This window comes from Aquarana catesbeiana, linkage group LG03 (genome assembly GCF_042186555.1).
Source record: "Aquarana catesbeiana isolate 2022-GZ linkage group LG03, ASM4218655v1, whole genome shotgun sequence".
NCBI classification, from domain to species: Eukaryota; Metazoa; Chordata; class Amphibia; order Anura; family Ranidae; genus Aquarana; species Aquarana catesbeiana.
Window position 1 is genome coordinate 129,180,662 of NC_133326.1, and position 18,890 is coordinate 129,199,551.

The 18,890-nt window shown below is 41.0% G+C and overlaps 1 protein-coding gene across 2 annotated transcripts in view; it reads left to right on the forward strand.

Annotated features, from left to right (window-relative positions):
* The window catches only part of LOC141131672 (very-long-chain 3-oxoacyl-CoA reductase-like), an 87,799-nt gene extending 69,455 nt beyond the window's left edge, over positions 1-18,344 (forward strand). For both annotated transcript variants that reach the window (XM_073619217.1, XM_073619218.1), the window contains exons 5-11: positions 3,033-3,100; positions 3,286-3,330; positions 7,059-7,093; positions 7,165-7,246; positions 11,845-11,910; positions 14,379-14,528; positions 18,124-18,344. In XM_073619217.1, the coding sequence (XP_073475318.1) occupies positions 3,033-3,100; positions 3,286-3,330; positions 7,059-7,093; positions 7,165-7,246; positions 11,845-11,910; positions 14,379-14,528; positions 18,124-18,243 (566 nt within the window). In that variant the 3' untranslated portion in view covers positions 18,244-18,344. The remainder of the gene's footprint in view (positions 1-3,032; positions 3,101-3,285; positions 3,331-7,058; positions 7,094-7,164; positions 7,247-11,844; positions 11,911-14,378; positions 14,529-18,123) is intronic.
* Positions 18,345-18,890: the final 546 nt, after the last annotated feature.

Sequence of the window (18,890 nt, forward strand, 5' to 3'; positions counted from 1 at the left end):
GAGCACTGAGCTAAAATCTAGCTCAAGACAATCCTATTCTAATTGTGGGCATTTGAGAGAAACCAAGTGAGTGTTAGAACCCCTAATTGTCTTTTTTTAGGTTGGGCTTTGTATTCCTTTTCTGAAAATTGGCTTCACTTCCTGTCACATAGCCAAACAGGAAGTGAGGGTAAAACCCTACCAATGTCTTTCCTTGGGAACACACAGGTCAATCTAACTAGTGTCCCCATCAGGCAAATTGCACTCTAGGACTTTGTTGTGTACATCCCAAATTATTAGATATTTCGGGGATTATTAAAGGAAAATCCACTCTGCAATACAAGTGTACTCGCTGTAAATCTAAGGGGAAGCATTGGTGATTTTATGATCCAATCATGTAGAAGCAAAGATGCTGTTTTTTATTTTCCTTGCATGTCCCCCTCGGATCTCCAGCAACTGCACTTCCAAGTGCACTTGTAGTGCAAAGTGGATTTGCCTTTAGTAAATAAACCCCAAAATCCAAGATACATAATAATTTGGGGTGTACACAGCAAAATGCTAAAGTGCAATTTACCTAATGGGGAAACTATTCAGATTGACCTGTGTGTCCCCAAGGAAAGACATTGGTAGAGTTTTACTCTCACTTCCTGTTTGGCTATGTGACAGGAAGTGAATACATTTGAAGGAGAAACTGGCAAAAACTGGGAGTTGTCTTCATCTTATCAGGGGTGCAGACATCACCAAAAACTGACAAGACTTCTAATCCCTCTGCACTCTATCCCCAAGCAAAAATAAGAACGGATTTAGTTTAACTTTGCAAAGACGCATTCCTAAGTTCAACTGTGATGTCAATGGCCCATTTAGACCTTGTTTAATAGAAAACACAAGTTGCCTTTCACTATATACATTTGTTCGGCCAGTCCTGGAAATCTGCATCTGATTTACCATTTATTTCCATAAAAATTGGGTTCCTGCAGCTAGATGCGCCAAATGCATCTAAATGCTCAACCGCTGTGTATGTGAGATGTGCAACTGCTGTGTACGCGGAGGTATGTACCCATGGCGCATATCTGGTTCCCAGAAGCGGTGGCCAGCACACAGGAATGACATCACGCCCCTCCAGAAAGTTGCTTGTACTGCTGCTAATTTCTTCCCACCACCATGCCCCGCTCACTGTTATCTGAGGAAGAGATGATCCTTATTTGCAAATTAAGATAATTTTTTATTTATTTTTACATGGGGTGGTGTTTGTGTGGGTCATGTGAGTATATCTAAATGATTTGGCCTCAAAACGCACACCTACTTCCTGTATACAGATTCACTTCCGGGCCAAAGTATATTGCTTCCTGCTTCAGTGTGTGTGTGTGTGTATATATAGATATATCTATATATTTATATATCTATAGATGTAGGTTCTTGTGTCCACCAGCAGAGAGAAGTTGGGTAGATGGCACACTCCCAATTCTGGAGGCATAATAATGGTCTAGCACAGGGTTTGCAAACTATGGCCCTCCAGTTGGTCAGGAACTACAATTTCCATCATGCCTAGTCATGTCTGTGAATGTCTGAATTTTACAATGCCTCATGGGATGTATAATTCTGCAACAGCTGGAGAGCCATAGTTTGCAGATTCCTGATCACTCTAGCATGTCTTGAAAAAAGGTGGTTTCTCATGTGCCTTGTATAATGCCCAAGAAATATCGTTAGGAAAATACAAATGGGTCATGGCACATCTACATTCCAAATTTGGCACTTAAGATGGTCATGCACTATGCAATCTGATTGGCCAATCTCTGTACAACTCGATATTTAGGCAAAATAGGTAATAGGAAGATGCACTTGAAAAATGAATTCAAAATATAGGAAATCAAACAGGCTCTTGCATTAAATCTAATTTATTTAAGATCTAACTGATTGCAGTGTATGGTCACCTTTAAAAGATCAAGATCTGAAAATAATAATTTATTGGGTTTAGAAACACTTCTCTGTTCTTTGTAATGTATTGTAAGATTTGGGTAAAAAAACAAAAAACATTTCAAAGATATATTAGAAGTGATAGGAATGAGATTAGCATCAAAAGGGTTAATTAACTGAGTACACCTACTAATTGCCTAACAAGACACATCCAATTAGATGAAATTAACCAATTGTATTGGGCGTGCACTATTATCAATGAGAAAACCAAAGCTACCCGAGCGCCAGTTGCAGTTTACATATGCGGGTATTTATTATCGCTATTTGTGCTTCAATGTGCGCCGTTCAATTAATGACTTTTCCGGTGCACCAATTAATGTATGAACTGGTGCAGTGCCTTCTTCTTAGTAAATCACCCCCACAGTATGATCTGCCTGGATATACAAAGTAGCTGTGATGATATGTAGGGTTTTACTAACACACATCAAAGTTGCAAAATTGGCATTAAGATTTGTTTTAAAGAATCTTAGACCCCTTTCACACTGAGGCGCTTTACAGGTGCTACAACACTAAAAATAGCGCCTGCATAGCGCCTGTAAAGCACCGCTCCTGTCTCTCTAGTGTTTATACACCGCTCCTTTACCGCTCCTGCCCAATGAAATGAATGGGCAGTGCGGCTACACCGCTGGCATTGCGCTGCTGCAGCAGCACTTTGCGGTGGTTTTAACTCTCTCGGCCACTAGCGGGGGGTAAAAGCGCCCCAAAAAGTGCCGCAAATTTGACAGTAAATGGCCGCTAAAAATAGCGGCACGTTACCGCCGACAAACCCACCGCCCCAGTGTGAAAGGGGCCTTAAGGGGGCTCTAGTAGGAGACCTACCTAAATTTGTCACATTTGGTAATGTTACTAATACTGATGCAAATGCTTGCCTCAATAAGGCACAGGTGGTTCTGCCCACCAGAAGTGTGCCATTAGGGCTGTTTTGAATTCCCCTGAGTATCTTTAGTGCATGTGGTACTGTCTGTCTCCATGGAACAATTGTAATTGTCTATACAGTAAGAGATGTACATTGTGTGAAGATAGAATGGTTGTTTATTGGTTGGTACATTGCTCATGGTATTACAATCTTTCTTTTTCAGTAAACAATGTAGGTATAAACATATCACAGAACCCATGCAGATATATGGATATCCCTGATATAGATCAGGTATGTACTTTCACATAAAAGATTCTAAAACTGTCATTGATTTGTGTGTAGAAAAGGGGGTCTTCCTGGGTGACAGTTCTCTGTTATTCCTTATCCTTACTATATCCTCAGCTACAGCAGAATGTTTTATGTGTAAGCCATAATGAAGGCATTACAAATAATCTTCATTTCTGTGTATTTATTAGATGTTGGACAAAGCAATCAACTGCAATATTATGTCAGTATTATGGGTAAGTGTATGTTTGTTGTTAAACCCATCCATATATCAGTAATTGCAGATCAGGACATCTTACAAAAATAAAAGTATTTGAATTTGCAATGTGATTAGAATTGGCATTATTTTCCTGTTTCTGTAATTGAAAGGATAAGTTCACCTTTTGCAACATGTTACATTCCTATTCAGGGTGTAACATGTACTATGTTATAATTGCACCAGCCCCCGCTGCCCCACCCCGTCCCTGTTTTGACAGCGAGCCTCTATCTAGAGAAAACACGGCCATGCGAGGTTCCACCCAGCCGGCCACGTCATCCTTTCAGAGTGTTCTGTGAATTGGAACACTACAAGTACTGTATTTTTCCATGTATTAGACGCCCCCATGTACAAGCTGCCCCCCACTTTTCCAACCCAAAATTAAGAAATCAATATTTTAAACATAGGTAAAACAAAACACATCTTTATTTAGTAATTACTGCAGGTAACGTTTACATACCAGTATATTATGCAGCATATCACTTTATTCAGCCTCTGTTGCATCAATGTTCTCTTGTTCATCACTATTAGTTCCAGACAGAATTTCTTCTTCTTTTGCATAACTGCTGTCTTCTGAGTCACTGTCTATATATGTGAGATCATCCTCGGTTCCGTCCATGGCATTCTTTTTTCCACATTTCTTGAAGGACTTCACAATCGCCTTTTTTTTGACGCCATACCATGAGTTTAGGACCCAATTGTATACCTAAGTAATGGTTGTTTTTTTCACTCTTCCTTCCGGTGTCAAGTTATCACCTGCTTTTTGCATCCATCTACTCCATTCTTCTCTCATTAGGACTTTAAATAGCTTGTTGATTGAAACATCTAGTGGCTGTAGCTGACCTGTGAGTCCACCAGGAATAACCTCTAGGTGTGTTTGCAAATCTGGTGCAGCCCTTTTTGTCCTTTCTGTTAAATGTGCTCAGAACTGATCAGACAAGCAGGGCTGGTTTCTTTAATGCCGCATACACACGGTCAGACTTTTCGGCTACAAAAGTCCAACAGCCCGTCCAACAGACTTTCGACGGACTTCTGACGGACTTTCTAACGAACGGACTTGCCTACACACGATCACACCAAAGTCCGACGGATTCATACGTGATGACGTACACCGGACTAAAATAAGGAAGTTGATAGCCAGTAGCCAATAGCTGCCCTAGCGTGGGTTTTTGTCCGTCGGACTAGCATACAGACGAGCGGATTTCTGGGTCCGGCGGAGTTACGACGTAAAGATTTGAAGCATGTTCCAAATTTTATTTACTGTATTTATTGGCGTATAACACTCACTTTTTCACCATGAAAATCGGGTGCAAATAGCATGTGCGTGTTATACGCCAATACTTCAATTTCAGCTGTCTCGGAGGGGACAGGGAGGGGGGCGGGATGAGCGCCATCAGATTACATACAGTGAGAATCTCCTGTTTACTTGGCGGCCTCTGTAATAGAAAGTCCCCTCTCCTGGGCCACCATTGGACCACTGTTCTGTCTATCATAGAAGATTCTCACTGTATGTAATCTGTCGGCGCTCGTTCCGCCCCCCTCCCTGCCCCCTCTAAACTGCAGAAGGGATTCGATCAGGCTGCAGTGATGGCAATGGTGAGGCTGCTGCATTGATGGCAATGGTGATGCTGCTGCATTGATGGCAATGGTGATGCTGCTGCATTGAAGGCAAAGGTGATGCTGCTGCATTGATGGCAATGGTGAGGCTGCTGCATTGATGGCAATGGTGATGCTGCTGCATTTAAGGCAATGGTGATGCTGCTGCATTGAAGGCAAAGGTGATGCTGCTGCATTGATGGCAATGGTGAGGCTGCTGCATTGATGGCAATGGTGAGGCTGCTGCATTGATGGCAATGGTGAGGCTGCTGCATTGATGGCAATGGTGATGCTGCTGCATTTATGGCAATGGTGATGCTGCTGCATTGATGGCAATGGTGAGGCTGCTGCATTGATGGCAATGGTGAGGTTGCTGCATTGATGGCAATGGTGAGATTGCTGCATTGATGGCAATGGCGAGGCTGCTGCATTGATGTGGACTGATGAGGCTGCATTGATGTGGACTGATGACGCTGCATTGATGGCACTTGTGAGGCTGCAGATGGGCACTGACCCAAAGTTCCTTATTTAAAATTAAAGTTTTTTTTCCTGAAACTTCCTTCTTAAAATGAATGTGCGTGTTATAGGCCTGTGCGTGTTATACGCCGATAAATACGGTATTTATTTCAGTTACTTATATAGCGCCATCAATTTACGCAGCGCTTTACATATACATTGTCCATTCACATCAGTCCCTATCCTCAAGGAGCTTACAATCTAAGGTCCCTAACTCACATTCATACATACTAGGGACAATTTAGACAGGATCCAATTAACCTACCAGCATGTCTTTGGAGTCCAAATCTAAAGTCCGTCAGATTTGCGACTGAAAAAGTCCGCTGAAGGTCCGGTGAAGCCCACACACGATCGGATTGTCCGCCGGATTTGGTCCATCGGCGTCCGTCGGACCAGTCCGGTCGAAAAGTCCGACCGTGTGTACGCGGCATAAGAGCCCTCAAGGTCTTCTGGACCAAACCTTTGCAAACCAAATTGCCATTATGTCTTCATTCATCCATCCCTTCTCTTGAACTTGCACAATAACGTCAGGTAGTATGGTATCTTTAGGATAGGTTTTCCTCTTAAAAATAAGCATAGGAGGCAGTTTAGTAGCATCTGCACAGCATGAAAGCACAGCACCCATGTGATCCGATGTCAGTGTGGACCTGCACCGTTCTGGTGCGAATGCGATGCGATTTCAGCCATACAAACTGTATGGCTGAATTTGCATTGCACAGACATCGCATGTGATGTGCACAGCAATGTGGTGCAAATCACATGCGATGTCTGGCATTGCACTAGTGTGAACCCAGCCTTAAAGTAGAGCTTTAAAGTGATTCCAAAGCCAAACTTTTGTGAAGAGATGGCAGGGGCATGGTTTACTGGAGCTATGTGCGCCTATGGATGTACACAGCCCAGCTCGAAAGTGCGCACACACATGGGTGCCTCCTTAACACCCAGCAAAAAATAGTCTTTATTATCACTTTAATTTAAATTACATACAGTGTGTGTTTGCAAGTTGGATAGTGTAGATTAGTACAGTGCTGAAGGAGGTCAGTGGTAGTGGCTGGTACACCTTCTGATACTTAAAGGGTTACTAAACCCAGGACCCTGCATTCACTATATCTGGTCTATCACAGTACACAGAACATGGAGATGCAATTGTTTTAGTAAATATAAACAGCTAAATACTTTTTCTCATCAGCAGTTAGATCAGTCTTGTGACATCTATCAGTGTCCAGTTAAAGCTTGTAGGAGGAGTTTTCATTTTCCCCTGATCCTCTGTCTGGACAGTGCTGATTGGCCCTGTGCTGATCACATGCACTCTCCCAAGAAAAAAAAACTCTCTAGTAATACACACCAAACTGAGCATGTGCAGCCCGTCCCCTAATGTTCTGTTCTATCAGGAGATGGGTTGTAGTCAGTTAACCCTTTAGGTTCCACAGTGAGTATAACAAGCACGCTTTACTGCAGACTGATTTTACTGTTGTGGGTTTAGTAACACTATAATGGTACTCAACCTGTACTTTTTTTAGATCTCAGTAGGTAACAATATAATTTCTTTGAGTGAAATTAGTCATTCTTCTTTTTTTCTTTTTTTTTTTCTTTTTTTAGATGTCTCGGATTATTCTCCCTCAAATGTTGCAGAGGTAAATATGGAGTTACAAATTTGGGTAAGGTGCTGATGGCTGCATTCAGAACCTATGTTACTGTCTTTCAGGAAGAAAGGCCTGATTTTAAATCTTTCTTCTGAAGTTGGAAACCGCCCATATCCAATGTCACTTGTATATAGTGCCACAAAAGTAAGTCTTTGTGTTGACAAATGAAACACATATATATTAAAAGCCCAACGGAACTTTCCTTTTAAATCCACTAAATACATTTCTGGTTCATCAAAACTCAAGGTGTGCAAAGTTTTGGTTGGTTTTCATTAGTACAGCCATAGCATGAGTAGGAAAGCTTATCATTTACCAGCACATTGCAGAAGATGACCCTTGCTCTCTTTATGGAAGCAGTTGTTTCTCTGCAGTGGTCTGACATGCCACCCCTGCTGAGTTAAGGCTAAAGCTGTCCAATTAGCAAGAAGTGTGAGCTTCATTGAATGGAGAACTCTAGTTTAGACTCAGCTGGGCCCATTTCAGACATCTGCAGAGAGACTTCTGCTTCCACACAAAAATAGTTTTTTTCTTTTTTCTGCAACTTGTAGGCAGAGAGCAGGCTTTTATGCTCAGGCTGTGGTTGATTTGTACAGAAAAAGAACTGTAAGACTGAAAACATGTTTTGTTTTGGTGCACCTGGAATGTTTTTAGCTGACTTTATAAGTTTATTTGGCTTTTAAAGCCAGGCAAATATTAAAATGATCCCTTGCAGTGGGGACACAGCAAACATGTGGAAGAAGGTGGACTGGTCAGATGAGACCAATGTAGCGGGTGCCTCACTCTGTATCCCGCAATAGGGTTGCCACCTGTCCAGGATTCACCCGGACAGTTCAGGTTTGGAATCCTGTGTCCAGGGTTCAGAGTGCCTGAAACCCGGACACATTATTCAGACTGGACTATGGCTTCCCAGCAGGGTAGCTGGCTGCAGTTGTCTAAGCTGAGAGTGTCTGTTACACTCTCTTTCATGCTGCCCAAAGCCAGCACTAACAATTCCCCCCTAAAACAAACACAGACGGTAGAGTAGAGAGGGCTGGATCTGCACCTCTTTGTCCCGCCCCTACCCCTCTATGTCTGCCCACACTCCATTCACCGGCGCTGTGCCTCAGAAAAGAAAAGCGGGGGCTGAAAATTTGAAGTCCAGCAGCTTCAGATACATCTGGATAAGAGGTGCTGACTGCCAAGGGGTGAGTGAGCTTACCATCCATCCCTGTCTGTGACTGAAGTCTCCCTCCTTCACTCTCCTGCCTCTGAGTGAATACACTAAGGTAAATCAGGGTTCTCAGAGCACCCCTTACTTTAGAGTTCCCCCTCCTTAAATCAGGGTTCCCAGAGCATCCCTTATGTTGGGGTCCCCAGCGTTCTTCCTTACATCAGAGTCTGCAGAGTCCCCCCTTACAAAAGGGAACTCTGCAAGTTCAGATTTAAAAGTGGAACTCTGTGGACTCTGATGTAAAGGGAGACTCTTGTTATTAACTTCATATGATTAGAAATGTTATTTATTAGCAAAATATATGTATAGTTTATGCAAAAAAATTAAAATATTGCTGTGCGCCACTAAAGTGTTCGGTTTGACTTGAAGAAAAGGTGGCAACCCTATCCCGCGACCCCGCCAAGCTGGCTGCCACGATGTACACAGGCTTACCAGCCTGAAAGAGGGAGAGAGCTGCCTGTCATGTCTGCGGGGGATTTCTTCCCTCCTCCTTCTTCCTGTTTCACTGACTGACTGAATCTATGTAATGTGAGCTGACTCACACAGAGCTGTTCACTTTGCAGCCTCCCCTGTGTCCCTATTGGCAGGAAAAAAAAGCCAATTAAAAGAGCAGTCACGGGAGCCAATCAGAGAGACTTTAACTACCTGCAGGAAGCAGCTGCAAAGGATTCTGGAATATGAAGTTCCAGCACAGAGCGGCCCCATAGCCTTGTATAGTGACAGAAACTACCAAGACCAGCATTCTCTGTGGGCAGGAAAGTAAAAGACTCCATTTTAATTCCTGAAGAGATGGTCAGTCAGCATGAGGCGGGGAAAGATCAGACCTGAGTGAGAGATGCTGTCTCTCAGGTGACCTCACTGCGCAATTCAGGCCTCCGCTGCCAGTCGGGACATGCAGCCTGAGAGAGGGGGATCCCAGGTGCACATCCAGACGCACTGACGGTGAAGCGTTCCAGGACATTTGTTTGGGCCTTGATCGCAGGATTGGGTGAGGGAGATTTTTGCCCATTTGCAGGAAATCGAGACACTGCACCACAGAAGGAGTTAATTGAACACTGCTTGCAGACATCATTGCTGGTAGTCATCTTGCTGACACTTGTAGCGTCACAGGGATAAAGATACGGCCATCCATTTCTGGGACACTGTATACAGACATCATTGTCCTCTCACCTTGTTGAGAAAGAGCCTGCCTGCTTCATTTGATAATCTGGGCCAGTTGTGTTGTTTGGGCCCGCTATTCAGGAGTTTAAGTGCACCAACGAAAGTGGGTAGCTGAAGACATAAAGTTTTATCTTTTCTTCAAAAGGACTGAAGCTACTAGTGCCATACGGATCCGCACACACATATTCAGGGCTCTGTATATGCATTGGGTGTGTGGGACAGTTTATCTAGAAAGTTAAGCCATTACATGTTGATGTGAATAAAGTGTTTAACCACTTCAATACCAGGCACTTAGACACCTTCCCGCCCAGACCAATTTTCAGCTTTCAGCGCTGTCGCAATTTGAATGACAATTGCGCGGTCATGCTACACTGTACCCAAACAAATTTTTTATCATTTTGTTCCCACAAATAGAGCTTTCTTTTGGTGGTATTTGATCACCTCTGCGGTTTTTATTTTTTGCGCAACAAATAAAAAAAGACCGAAAATTTTGAAAAAAAATTCCGTGGCATAAGAGTCTGCAAAAGACTTGAGACTGGGGTGGAGGTTCACCTTCCAGCAGGACAACGACCATAAACATACAGCTAGAGCTACAATGGAATGGTTTAAATCAAAGCATATTTATGTGTTAGAATGACCCAGTCAAAGTCAAGACCTAAATCCAATTGAGAATCTGTGGCAAGACTTGAAAGTTGCTGTTCAGATGCTCTCCATCCAATCTGACAGAGCTTGAGTTATTTTGCAAAGAAGAATGGGCAAAAATTTCACTCTCTAGCTGTGCAAAGCTGGTAGAGACATCCCCAAAAAGCCGTGCAGCTGTAATTGTAGCGAAAGGTGGTTCTACAAAGTATTGACTCAGGGGGGCTGAATACAAATGCACTCCACACTATTCACAGATTTATTTGTAAAATATGTTAAAAAGCACTTAGCATTTTCCTTCCAATTCACAATTATGTGCCACTTTGTGTTGGTCTACCACATAAAATCCCAATAAAATACAATTACATTTTTAGTTGTAACATGAGAAAATGTGGAAAATTGCAAGGGGTATAGATACTTTTTCAAGGCACTATATATACGTGATCCAGCACTTCCGGGTATCGGGCGCGAGTGCGCCCTGGATTGTTCCCACTGTGATGTTCCACAGCGTGAGCCAATCAGCGGGTCCCCTGGTCTCAATGTACGCTGGCACCCGCTGATCGATCGGTACACAGGCAGGACGGCAGTCTGCCTATAGTATGTAAACAAGGTAGATCACCGTTCTGTCAGCGCAGAAGGCATAGATCCTGTATCTCTGCAAAGCAGGAACACCAATCCATGCCTTTCACTAGAAAAGCAAATCACACCCAAACTTCACTAAAACACTAGCTAGGCACACAGTTAACCCCTTGATTGCCCCTGATGTTAACCCCTTCTCAGCCAGGGTTATTAGTACAGTGACAGTGCATATTTTTAGCACTAATCACTGTAATGTCATTGGTTCACAAAAAAGTGTCAGAGTTCAATTTGTCCGCCGTACTATTGCAGTCCCGCTATAAGTCGCTGATCGCCACTATTAGTAGTAAAAAATAAATAAATAAATTCCATAAATCTATCCCATAGTTTGAAGGCTTGTGTTGCCTGGCAGGCAAGTAAAATGTCAGGTAAGCAAAATGTTCTCGTCTCCCTTAGTCAAAATGAGCAAATAAACCTTGCAGGGAGCAGCCTCATTGCAAGGGATTCATTTTTTTTTTATCTGCCAAGAGTTGGGCTTTACCAGTTGGTGCGTTTTTACAAGGTTCAGTTGGGATTTAAGCAAGGCTGCAAGTTTGGTAATGCACACAAATCTTTGTATTATTTACTGAACACAATTTCAAGAACAGAAAAAGTACTATAACTTGAAATAAAAATGTAGCCTTTACTACGGATATTTTGCCCTCTCATGCTGCATGTGGTCATATATTCTACTGCCACCCCAGGTGACTCATTTTCCCATAACCTTAAATCATGATAAGGGCACCTTGCCTCCTTAGGTGCATTACATGTGGCTGCGGTGCATTCCCATTTAACTCAATGAACTAAATGGGCAGCACCACTTGTCAAACTCTGCACCCTTAAACAAAAATGCCGCGGCCACAAAGCAAAGCATCTCAGCCACAGCATGTAAACATGCTCAGGCGGGCGGTGGTAAAACAGCAGCTCAGTTTTTAAAGTTTTCCCACCTGTCTGAAAGATATCTTGTCATCTGTATGCTGAACACTGTATCCTTTACAGTATATTAATTATTTATGTTACATGTATCCCAAATATATTTAAATAATATCATGCTAATTATGATAAGTTGATTTCCTTTTTGTTAATTACAGAAACCCATTAATCGTTTGTTCTTTAGGTCTTTGTGGATTTTTTTTCTCGTGGTCTACATGTGGAATACAAGTCTAAGGGTATAACAGTGCAGGTAAATAGCTCTCAGCTTGAAGTAATGGAAAATTATATTTCTATATATATGATAGCATTCTCTATATTTGTGCCTATTTTAGAGGGATTTTTCCAGCTCACAGGTGAATTCTGCAGTTGAGGCGGCAAATAATTGAATATCACTTCTAGTAATAATCCTGAAGTGTATGAATACATAAGGGTGAGTGTTTTAGACTCCCCTAATACAAGTGCAGTGCACGTGGTTGGGGCACAGTGGGTCAGGGTCAGCGTTTTGAGGATTAAAGAATGTGGTAAGAACAGTGTTAATTTTAGTCTTAGAACTAAAATGGCATTTTAGTTTTAATCTCATTTTAGTCTTCTGCAATTGTTTTAGTTTTAGTCGTATTTAGTCGACTAAATCTCCAGTACATTTTAGTCGACTAAAATGTCCTACGTTTTAGTCAACGAAAATCTCCAGTACATTTCAGTCATTGCAATTTAGTTTTAGTCATAGTCTTTTGACTAAAATGGCATTTTAGTTTTAGTCTCATTTTCATCTTTTGTCTAAAACGGCTTTTAGTTTTAGTCGTATTTTAGTCATCTCAATTGTGTTAGTCGTATTTTAGTCAACTAAAATGTTTTGGTCAACTAACTTAACACTGGGTAAGAAGGTGACATATTGCCTTCTCTCTAAGGAAAAAACAGGGAGGGGGAGATGCCGACCTGAGTGTAGTATTAAAATGATGACTTTAATAGGATAGGATTAAAAACAAGATGATAAAAGATGCATGCTCGTCAAAGTAAAGTGCAGTCCTGGCATTCCACATGGCTCTGTGGGACCCACCACTGTTCTGGATAGCTAGAAAGGATTGAGAAGCTGGCTGGAATGGATCACAGTGTTTCTCCAGGAGCATAGGAACCAGGAAGCTCCACACAGATCAGGACCAGCATGGACCATGGAACAGGAAGTGATGTCACCGGCGTCTGATTGGACCTAGGCAGGGCTGGAATCTTGTCAATCAGGGCTGCAGTGATGAAAGGCTACACGCTCGGAGCTGACTGCTCCTTCTATTAGCCAGCTGCCCTCTAGAGGAGGACAGCTATATATACACAAAGGAGAGCATGTGGGTGTGGCCGTGGAACTGGAACTTCCAGCAGACCAATCAGTAAACAATAAATTATAGCAAGGGGCAAGGTGAAGCAGGGGTTAACCGTCTCGAATTGACAAAAAATAAAAAAAATCTAATAATAATATATGTGTGTGTATATATATATATATATATATATATATATATATATATATATATATATATATATATATATATATATATATATAAATATATATAAAATAAAATTGAAAAAAAAAGGAAAAAAAAATTGAAAAATGATACACATGGAAATATTTGAAGCATAGTTCTCTTCTATATGTATAGAAGCCTATTGAAGGGGTTGATGATGTATGAAGGGCCAAGCAAGTAAAATAGAAAAAAAGGGGGGGTTGTATGCATGTAAACTGTAAGTTTTGTTTCTAAGAACAGACCTAAGGAACACGCTGTACTAAAGCCTAGTACACACGGGCCAAATGTCGTCCGCTTTCTGTTGAACTGGCTGATACTGGCCGATATTTGGCCGTGTGTACCAGCCATAAGTCTGTGCTCAGTGTAAGACCCCTTTCACACTGCCGACGCCCGGGCGTCAGCGGTAAAGCGGCGCTATTTTTAGCTTTTCGCGTTTTAGCCTTTTGCCAGCGGTACTGCAGCGCTGCCCTATTGATTTGAATGCGGAGCAGCGGTGCAGGAGCGGTGATTTCACCGCTCCTTTAGCGCTCCAAAGAAGCTGCAGGCAGGACTTTTCCTGACGCCCTGCCAGCGCACCACTCCAGTGTGAAAGCCCTCGGGCTTTCACACTGGAGTGAATGGAGCAGCTGTTTTGGGGAGGTTTGCAGGCGCTATTTTTAATGCTATAGTGCCTGCAAAACGCCCCTAGTGTGAAAGGAGTCTAACAGCCAGTCAGCCTCCCACCTGCCTTCTACATTGTTAACTAAACCCTATAAGCAGCACTTACACTGTGTGCAATTCTAATAAATGTTGCTGAATTTTATTGTATCTCAATATAGTCATCCATACCCACCTTTAGCTGTTGTTAGCTAGATACCATAACCTACCTCCAGTATTCTACTTTAATGAAAGTTACATTAATATTATGTATGGATTTACCAGTGTTTGTATAATATCCATACTTGAGGTGATTGTAGCCGTATTTGTGCAATTGTGACAGAGAAATTGAGTACTGTCCGTGATACTTTTTTTTATATTTGCACTAACATATCATTTTTCATGGAAGAAGGGGACACACCCCGAAAGCTTGTCCATGAAAAATGATATGTTGGTGCAAAAAAAAAGTATCACGGACAGTACTCAATTTTCTCTATAATATCCATGAAATTCTGAAACTATTTTTTTAATTGGACTTGCATTGTTTCCCTAACTGGTGAAATTGTTGTCACAGAGTGTGATGCCATTGTTGGTCTCAACGGACATGACCTTTAGGATGAAGACAAACATATTTGTGAAATCTCCGGCAGACTTTGCTTGTGAAGCTTTGAACACTGTGGGATATACAAACAGGACTAGCGGATGCCTTTCCCACTCTCTCCAGGTACAGCAACTCTACTTCTTGTGATTAAGGCTGGATTCACACCTATGCAGTTTTAGTGCTTTTTGCATTTTGCAGATTTGCACTACAGTCCATTTAACATGGTTTCCTATGGAACACGTTCTGTAGTGCAAACCTGCAAAATGCAAAAAGCACTAAAAATGCATAGATGTGAATCCAGCCTAATACAGATTGGAGCAATGCAATAATGTGGTCTGTCACAGCCTAATGGGGCAGCTATTACAGGATTTGTCTGGTAACTGAAGGGAAATAGATTTGGTCCAATCATTTGGTGGAGGGGGGATTATGGTGTGGGGTTGTTTTTCAGGGGCTGCCCACAAGGTTTAGGAGTGTCTATGGGAATGTTTGACCAATCTTCCAGAAGTGCATTTGTGAGGTTAGACACTGATGTTGAGGAGAGAAGGCCTGGCTCGCAATCTCCGCTCTTATTCATCTTAAAGGTGTTCTATCAGGTTGAGGTCAGGACACTGTGTAGGCCAGTCAAGTTCCTCCATCCCAAATTTGCTCACCCATGTCTTTATGGACCTTGCTTTGCACACTGGTCCAAATCATTTCATAAAGGGGGGATTATGGTGTGGGTTGGGCTTGGCCCCTTAATTCCAGTGAAGGGAACTCTTAAGGCGTCAGCATACCAAGACATTTTGGACAATTGCATGCTCCCAACTTTGTGGGAACAGTTTGGGAATGGCCCCTTCCTGTTCCAACATGACTGCGCACCAGTGGACAGCCTTCTCAGAAGAGTTGAAGTTATTATAGCTGCAAAGGGTGGGCCAACTCAATATTAAACCATACAGACTTATGCCCCGTACACTCGGTCGGACTTTGTTCGGACATTCCGACAACAAAATCCTAGGATTTTTTCCGACGGATGTTGGCTCAAACTTGTCTTGCATACACACGGTCACACAAAGTTGTCGGAAAATCCGATCGTTCTAAACGCGGTGACGTAAAACACGTACGTCGGGACTATAAACGGGGCAGTGGCCAATAGCTTTCATCTCTTTATTTATTCTGAGCATGCGTGGCACTTTGTCCGTCGGATTTGTGTACACACGATCGGAATTTCCGACAATGGATTTTGTTGTCGGAAAATTTTATCTCCTGCTCTCCAACTTTGTGTGTCGGAAAATCCGATGGAAAATGTCCGATGGAGCCCACACACGGTCGGAATTTCCGACAACAGGTTCCGATCTGACATTTTCCATCGGAAAAACCGACCGTGTGTACGGGGCATAAGACTGGGATGCCGTTAAAGTTCATGTGCGTGGAAAGGCAGGCATCCCAATACATTTGACAATATAGTTTATGTATAAATGTATATTGTTGGAAGACTTCATTTTATTTTGGAGGAATTTTAAGAACTGGTAGTTAGTTAATACATTTTCCTGTACAGGAGACAGTTATCTTACACCATCCCTACATGCACAGCTGCCACAGATAATACATTATCATTAAAATGTATTTAAACCAAGAACAAAAATTAATTATATTGCAGCTTACCAGTCTTTGAATGAGGTGGCTCTGTTAGTTTTTTTTTTTTTTTTTGCCTTAAGACAGCCTATTGATTTCTGCTACGGACCAAAAATTCTGCATGCGGCATTTTGGACGGCATACCGAAACTCAGGGTGATGCATTACACAAGTGCGATGGAGTGAAGAAGATGTATCTCTGCTCAAATCTAAATAGTTTACATATACAGACAGTAATATAACACATAAAATTCTAAAGGGGTTGTGATACTGAAAATGGACCCTCTGCACACTGCTGTGGACCTTCACATAATACTTGAAATGTTCAAGCAGTGTGCAAAGGAGTAATTCAGAAGTATTAAGGTGTGTTGGAGTGCCGTTCCAAATAAATGATATTGCACTGAAACAATGCAGGGTGCTGCAGTGCACTGGTGTGCATGGCCCCTAATCAAATATTTCTGTTATCCCCAATTAGTAATTACACAGTCCTCTCTACCCCCTTGCTATTGCTTCCAATGTTTGGAACTGCACGTGGGTGGCCAATCACTTCCTTTTTAGCAGCTAGAAGGTAGTTAGAGCACAGTGTGAGAGCAATAGCTGTCAGAGCAGACATGAAGCCAAGGTTCACTGGTTGCCAGTCACTAATCCAGAGCAAGCACGTGGTGAGGGGATGCCCCCCATTCCCCTGTGCCCTGAGCAGCTGCGCCTTCTGCCCACTATACATGCAATTCGTTTCATTCCAAATTGAAATTCGGACAATTTTTTTTTTTTCCGGAAATTCAAATGTATACAAATTTCCGAATTACAATAGTAATGAATTTAAAGGAATCCAAAATAACGAAAAAAAAAAACCAGACCAAATTCAAATCGATTAGAAGATTTTTTCAAATCAAATCGTTTTCGATTTGATTTCCAAAGAAAATAAAATAGAATAGAAAATAAAGGAATAGAATAGAAAAAAATAGAATAGAATAGAAAAGAATATAACAGGAAAAATAAAGAATAGAATAGAGTAAAACAGAACAGAATAGAAAATAAAAGAACAGAAAAAAAATATAATAGAAAATAAAGGGATAGAATAGAAAATAAAAGAATAGAGTAAAACAGAATAAAATAGAAAATAAAGGAATAAAATAGAATAAAAAATATAATAGACTAAAATAAAATAAAACATAGAATAGAATAAAATAGAATATAACTATCTTCTGAAATTCGAATTTCAAATAGAATAAATTTGAATTCCAATACAATAGAAAAGAATAGAATAGAAAATAAAAGAATAGAATTCAAAAACAATAGGATAGAATAGAAAGAATATAACATTTTCCCAAAATTCAAATAGAATCCATTTGAATTGTATAGAATATAACAGAATAAAATAGAAAGAATATAACCATCTTCCGAAATTCTAATTTCGAATAGAATAAATTTGAAGTTGAATAGAATAGAAAATAAAATAATAGAATAGAAAAGAATAGAATAAACAAAAAGTATATAACAATATAACTGGTTTCCAAAATCCAATTTGAAATAGAATAAATTTGAATAGAATAGAAAAGGAAAGAATATAATAGAAAAGAATAGAATAGAAAATAAAAGGATAGAATATAAAAAACAATAGAATGGAATAGAAAGAATATAACCATCATCCAAAATTCAAATTTTGAATAGAATAAATTAGATTTTGAATGGAATTCGATTTTAATGGAATTTGATTTGAATTCAAATAGCTTTGAATTCGGAAAAGTCGAATCGATTAGAATTTGGAAAATTTTGAATCAATTTGAATACAAATAAACAAAACAAATTCCGAAAACAAATTGAATGAATTTAACTAAACTAATTTATGTTACTAACGAAAAAAACAAATTTTGTTGTTCTGCACGTCTACTGCCCACCCACTGTCACCGTCCTGCATGGAAGACATGTGCCAATTATGTAGATTGTTTACCATCTGGAATGCCACAGCCACATTTACTTCAAAGCTGTGCCACATGTTCTACATGAGTGTACATATAAAATAAGTATTGTATAAGATAGTGAAAGGCAATGCCGGCGCTGCAGCTCTATATAACTGGGCACTTCACATCCTCTTTTTCTTGTTTCAGAGTTATGCTTTGGACCTCATTCCAGACAGCATTTTTTATTCTTTGCTGTTTTCGGAAGCAGTTGGAAAACAATTCAATCACGTAAAGGAAGACTATGCCAAAAAGAAGAAAGCAAACTGAGCGTACTATTGGTTGTATGTTTTTCTTTATTGCATCGAATCATTTGATCAAATATTGATATTAAAATATTAATGATAATAAAAAAAGGAACTTGGTTATGGTATTGTGTGCTGATGCATTTTGTAATAATCTAATAAAAGGGATAAGATACTGGTATGTAATTTAAACAAATTCTATGTTTAAACCTTCTGACATGCTGCTTATAAAAGTTATGGCACACAATAAAAGCAAGCAAGTAATAATAAAAATATTCCTCTTCTGCAGTCCCAGTGTGAAAGTCCGAGTGCTTTCACACTGGGGTGGTGCGCTTGCAGGACAGAGAAAAAAGTCCTGCAAGCCGCATCTTTGGGGCGGTTTAGAAGTGGTGAATACAGCGCTCCCAAAACGCCCCTGCCATTGAAATCAATGGCCAGCACTGCCGAAGCGCCTGCAAAGCGCTTTAGGAGCGGCGCTTTGCGGGCGCTTTTAACCCTTTTTCAGCTGCTAGCGGGGGTTAAAAGCCGAAAAGTGACGCTAAAACAACCATAAAGTGCCACTAAAACTAGCGGCACTTTACTGCTGACGCGTCCGCCACTTCAGTGTGAAAGTAGCCCTAACGTCCCTGAAGCGCACCGCTCCAATGTGAAATCACTCGGGCTTTCACACTT